General features: G+C 51.8%; 1 protein-coding gene across 1 annotated transcript in view; it reads right to left on the reverse strand.

Annotated features, from left to right (window-relative positions):
• Positions 1 to 705: 705 nt before the first annotated feature.
• Positions 706 to 5,366, reverse strand: part of dact1 (dishevelled-binding antagonist of beta-catenin 1) — a 6,969-nt gene continuing 2,308 nt past the window's right edge. The window contains exons 2-4 of the mRNA XM_076300596.1: positions 5,217 to 5,346; positions 3,713 to 3,868; positions 706 to 2,705 (exon numbers count right to left, since the gene is read on the reverse strand). Of these exons, the coding sequence (XP_076156711.1) occupies positions 706 to 2,705; positions 3,713 to 3,868; positions 5,217 to 5,346 (2,286 nt within the window). The remainder of the gene's footprint in view (positions 2,706 to 3,712; positions 3,869 to 5,216; positions 5,347 to 5,366) is intronic.

The following is a 5,366-nucleotide window of genomic DNA, read 5'->3' on the forward strand; positions in this document are numbered from 1 at the left end:
AATCATTGCAATGTACAGCTAATCCACATCAACAACATAAAGGGGTAAAGCTGTTGCCCATGCATATTGTACAGTATGTGCATATAACAAAAGCCCTATATTATCATCAGCAGGTGAACTCGCTTTAAAAGATCCGACTTAGTTTCATCACATGGTTTCTTATTTTTCACTGTTGCCAAACTGCTTCAGTTGTTCATGAAATCATACCTCCTGCTCCAATTGATGTATGACAAAACAAATATATTAAGTTTTAAATATATTCTTTTCTCTCTTTTTAAGTAAACGTCCTTTGTGTGCATTTACAGTTTTTTTTTTCTCTGCCATGTCAATGTGCTACAGCAAGTCCAGAATAAATACAAAACAAAATGGCTACATAAAATAATGGGGCAACTCAGATGCTTTTTCCAATTGTCAAAATGGTCAACAAAGTGCAGGGAGAGTGAGTCTGTAGGGGAAAAGGAAGTATAATCCCACTTTACTCCCCTTTTCAAAAGGACTAAGGACACGACTTAAGAGGAGTGCGTCTGAACGCGCCTAGGCACTTGATTGGGTCAAGACGAAGACAAAGACCAATTTGATTGGCTGCATCGCTGTGAACAACGCGCTCCCCACCTCCTCCTCCTCCTCCTCCTCCTCCCCCTCTGCCCCACCCCCTCCTCAAAGTTCTCTGTCCGTATAGTCCCCCCCCCCACCCCCCAGTTCCGCTCAAACGGTGGTCATGAGCTTCAGAGAACCCGAGCGGAACCGCAGGATCCTCTTCTTCAGGTTGTGTGAGGCCTTGATCTTGACGAAGGCCTTGGCCTGCGCGGCGGTCATCTCCTGTGGGTGCACGGCCCCCGAGGCCCCCTGGGAAAACTGCGGCCAGTTGGCCCCTCCGCCGCCGCTGCCGCTCTCCTCCGAGTCGCTGCTGCTGGTGCTTTCGTCCACGTACTCGGCCTCGCTGTTGCTGGACTCGCTGTCGCCGAAGCAGTTGGTGGTGTAGTTGCTGCGTTCGTCCTCGCTCGTGTCCAGGATGGTGGAGTGGAAGAGCGAGGCGCACTCGGCCGAGTACTCCGAGTCGCTGCCCACGTAGGCGTAGGGGCTGGTGAAGGGCGCGTTGGACGGCAGGTACATGGTGTTGGCCATCTGGCTGAGCAGCTCGCGCTTCTGCCGCCGGTGTGCCCGCCGGAACGCCTCGTCGTACGGCGCCTCGGCGATGGCGCGCAGGCGCCGGTAGTCGTTGCGCTTGTGTTTGGGCTTCGCCACCACGACGGCCTCGCGGTGGTGCCCGTGGTGCCCGTGGTGGTGACCACCATGGTGACCGGTGTGGTGCCGGGACGAGACGGACCGGTGCGTGGACACCACGTGCTTGTCCAGGATCCGACCCTCGGGAATGGAGGCCGGGATCCTCTTGGCCCTGGAGGAAGAGGAGCCGGCTTTCCTCGAAGATCGGTGGGTGTGGACATGGTGGGGGTCCTCGACATGACGAGGCTTCTTGGATCCACTTCGATGCCGCTCCCTGGGCACACCCTGCGCAGCTGTCGGAGCCGCGGCGTCTGACGTCGGCTCGGCGTGGGGGCGAGACTTGGATGTGGACGTGGCGGCGCTCTTGACTTTGACGATCTTGACGTTCTTGCCGCCCCCTTTGCGAAGCTTCACAGCCTGTTTCTGAGCAGGGATATACTCAGCGCTGACCATCTGGCTCCCCTCATCCTGGCTCTGAGAGGACGACCCGAGACTCACTCTCTCCAGCGTTGACCTATCGTCTCTCAGAGACACCGCAACAGCAGCGGAAACCAGGGAAGAGGATTTGGGAGTTTTCTTTGGGGTAGTCGTTTTGACAGCCTGTGCTGCGGATTTTCTGTCCTCCATTGCAGGAGAGTACAGATGCATTGCGTGTTTAGGGGACAAGACCGTACTAGGACTGCCAATGTCCTCACTGTCTTTTGACAAGCTAGGCAGTAATGGTTGACCCTTTCCAGATGCGGGGGCTTTCTTTTTCAACAAACTGTTGCTGTTAATGTCCTGGGTGATTATATATCCATTCTGAGGCTGGGACACGGGCATTTGGGACGTCACAGACGCCATATTGTTTTCCGAGAGCTCGCCCTTGGCCTCTACTGACCACTGTCTCTGAGGAGATGCTACATTAGCATTAGCGTCAGTGCTAGCCACACTCCCGCTCGGTAAGCATGCCTGCCAGTTTGGCTTGACCTCGGGGGTCCACCCGGGGGCCTGGCCAGTAGCCTGCCGAACGCAGAGGCTGGCCTGCCGCAGGATGCTCTTGGAAGGGTCTGTGTTGATGCTCGTCCGAGGCTTGTTAGGCCTCATCGGCTGGGCCCTCCTCTGCAGTAGCCCAAAGATGTAGCTGTCCAGTTTTTTGTTGGAGGGGACGTTTGGGGCAGGCCAGGAGGTACTCTGGGGCACCAGGGGCTGCTCTGGTTTCTGCCCCCCCTCCCCCAACACGTCGCATGCTTTCGTTAGGCCCACCTCGTCCTTAAGCTGGTTGGTCAGCGACTGGAAGTAGATGGGGCTCTGCACGGCGACAGCGTGAAGGGGACTAGGGTACCGGTAGACATCGTTGCCGTTCTTCGCGATCAGATCGCAGTGGTACTTGCCCTGGCCATCATCCAGGGACGGGGAGTATGGAGCAGAGAGGGACCTGCGGACTGTTCCGGAATGTTGGTCCTCGCATTGGCCCTCACACTCTGTACAGCCACCCTCATCTGAGGAGAGAACCAATGAAAAGAACACATTAAGGAATGAGCCAATAGCTTGGAACTGTCTTCAGTCACATCTACAATATCACATCTGTTACTAATGACAACACTAAAAAAACAGCCAGAGCAGGCCAATAAGTAAAAACAATGACACAGTCAGAATGACATTTACTCCTTTACGTCCTTCCTGCACGTTAAGTTTTGGCAAACAAACACAGAGATCTTTACGTGATTAACTGGGAAGCTCATTAGCAGTGATTGGTATTTACGTGGGGCTCTCCAGCCTCTAGGTACAGTCAGCATGTGAGGCCTGCTGTTGTTTCTTGTGCTAATGAGCCTTTTGTTATCTTATCATAGGTGTGGCTGAGAGAGTCATCTGCAAGACTGTGAAACCACTCCTGTGGCCAAAGCTTGGGCCACTTCCCATAATCTATTCACTTCGCTGTTTGTCTTGCGGGCCCAAATGTGTCTGTTGTCAAAATAGGGTTCCGCCAAAAGCAACAACACAGAACAAACAGACACCCGGTACTGACGAGACTGCAGTTTACCACCAGGTGGGAGATGAACCGTGTCAGTGAATTTGCTCATTCACATACGTTTGTGTGTGTGTGTGTGTGTGTGTGTTTTCAGTGGTCTGGCCTCTCTCCAAGACACGAACAGAAAAGAAACATAGAGATAGAGAGTGATCAACATTTACAGAACTAGACAGGCAAAATGGGTCTCTTCATTCTAGACTATTCTCTACTCTATTTCTCACAAGAGTCTCCATTTGAGCCACTAAGGAAACGTCCCATTGCCCCCACACCCACCCTCAGCTCCCCCAAATTCCTGCCCATTCCCCCATAACCCACCCCGGTCTCAGCAAAACTGTTGAGCCATGTGTGTGTGTGTGTGTGTGTGTGTGTGTGTGTGTGTGCTTATGTTTGTGTGTGTGTTTGTGTATGTGTGTGTGTGAGTGTTGAGGGCTAGGGGATGGTGTTGGGGGGGGGGAGGGGGGGGTCTTGCTCTCTCACCTGCAGATTTGGGCCGCCCCTCAGAGGCACACAGCGATGTGTCAAGAGGACTGCAGAAGCAGGTGCCGGAATGGCAGCTGGACAAACACTCGCTGAAGACCGAGTTGGAGGAGTTGGAGAGGGATCCTGACGCTCCGTCACTCAGCTCGTAAAAGCCTGGTGGGGGATGGATTGGGGGTGAGGTGGGGGTGGGGGGTGCCAAGGGTGGGGTGAGATGGGGTGGGGTGTGGGTGTGGGGTAAGAGGAAGGGGAAAGACAGGGAGGAAGATTTTTTAGCACAATGAGTTTGCACCCTGCCATGGGAGGGAAGGGGGTGAGCTGTCGTCCCCCAATAATTTACAACGTGACAGGCAGAGCTATTAAAAGAATGCAGCTAGCGGAAAAAAAATGGGTGCACTTTTAGAGGAGCCTGCATTGGAGGTGGATGGGGTGGGATCACGGGATACGAGTTCCATCATTTGTGGCGTAACTTAGCACTCTAACATCCCAGCAGACAGCGTGGTACAATTTCCCAAAATCCTCCCGGGGAAGAGAAGAGAGATAATTGCTGCCGGATGACGCATATCTTCTTCTTCCGATTAGCACACTGTCTGCGTAGACCTCCACTAACATGTGATTTGTTTTTAATGACAATTTAAATTGAGTAAAAAAAAAAAGAAAAACACCCAGCCCAGATGTTTGAAACGAATGAGAAATACCATCCCACCCCTGTTTTATAAATGCCCTCTACACTACAACAAAGAATGTAGTCAGATGAGGTATATTACCCTTGCAGAGTGACCTCTTGTATTTGGAATGTATACAAGCCACTAGGGGAGAGCAGCCATATCTCTTGCACAGAGCCCAGGCTGTTCAAATTACCAAATTAGTTCTCCAACAGAGTGGGTAAGCAGGCTCCAACTGAGATAATGACTAGCGGATATACCGTGTGCACATACTTAAGCATTTTATCATTGTGGCGCGGCTGTTGTTTTGGACTATATGAGCCTGTTTTACATGTCATCTGTGTTATTTGTGGAAATCTGTACCACATTTGGTAAACTGTCCATAAAACGCTAGGGGGTGGAAGTCCTGAGAGCAATCAGAGGTGTCAAAGTCAATGTGCAGATGTGTAACAGTGTTTTGTTGGTCAATGCAGAAAATCCCAGAATGGCATTACCAAAGACCATAGATCTGATGTTTTCAGGCTGAACTAGGCACTGCAAATGCTACCGCATCTTTACTGAACAAAGGGGCTATGCATTGTGTCTTGGACAGGCACAATGGAGACTCATTGTGGTTTATTTTCCTCTGACTCCACACTGTTAATAATCTAGGTATGGTCTGGTCTTCCCACTGCAAGTATCACTGCACTAATCCCATGCTAGTTTACTTTTGGAAAAAATAAAGAGATCCTCCATGGAGAGTTCCAGACTGGCTAATCCTGGACTAGACATGCAGGAAATCGATCGATTGCAGAGAAAAACCAGGGTCAAAGGGGAAGAACGCAAGGCAAGGCACCAACCTGAGCTGGGCCGGCTGTCGGTTTCCACGTGGTCGTGTGACGGCTTGGTGTCCAGGCGCAGGTCACTGATTTGTCTGTCCAGCTCCTGCAGCTGCGTGATCAGACCAGCGTCTCTCCTTCTCAAGCAGTTCTACAAGGATGGAAATCAGA

This window comes from Alosa pseudoharengus, unplaced genomic scaffold (assembly GCF_046254945.1).
Source record: "Alosa pseudoharengus isolate Yale_2024_CS ecotype anadromous, Long Island Sound unplaced genomic scaffold, YU_APseudo_1.1 YU_APseudo_1.1_scf_22, whole genome shotgun sequence".
Lineage (NCBI taxonomy): Eukaryota > Metazoa > Chordata > Actinopteri > Clupeiformes > Clupeidae > Alosa > Alosa pseudoharengus.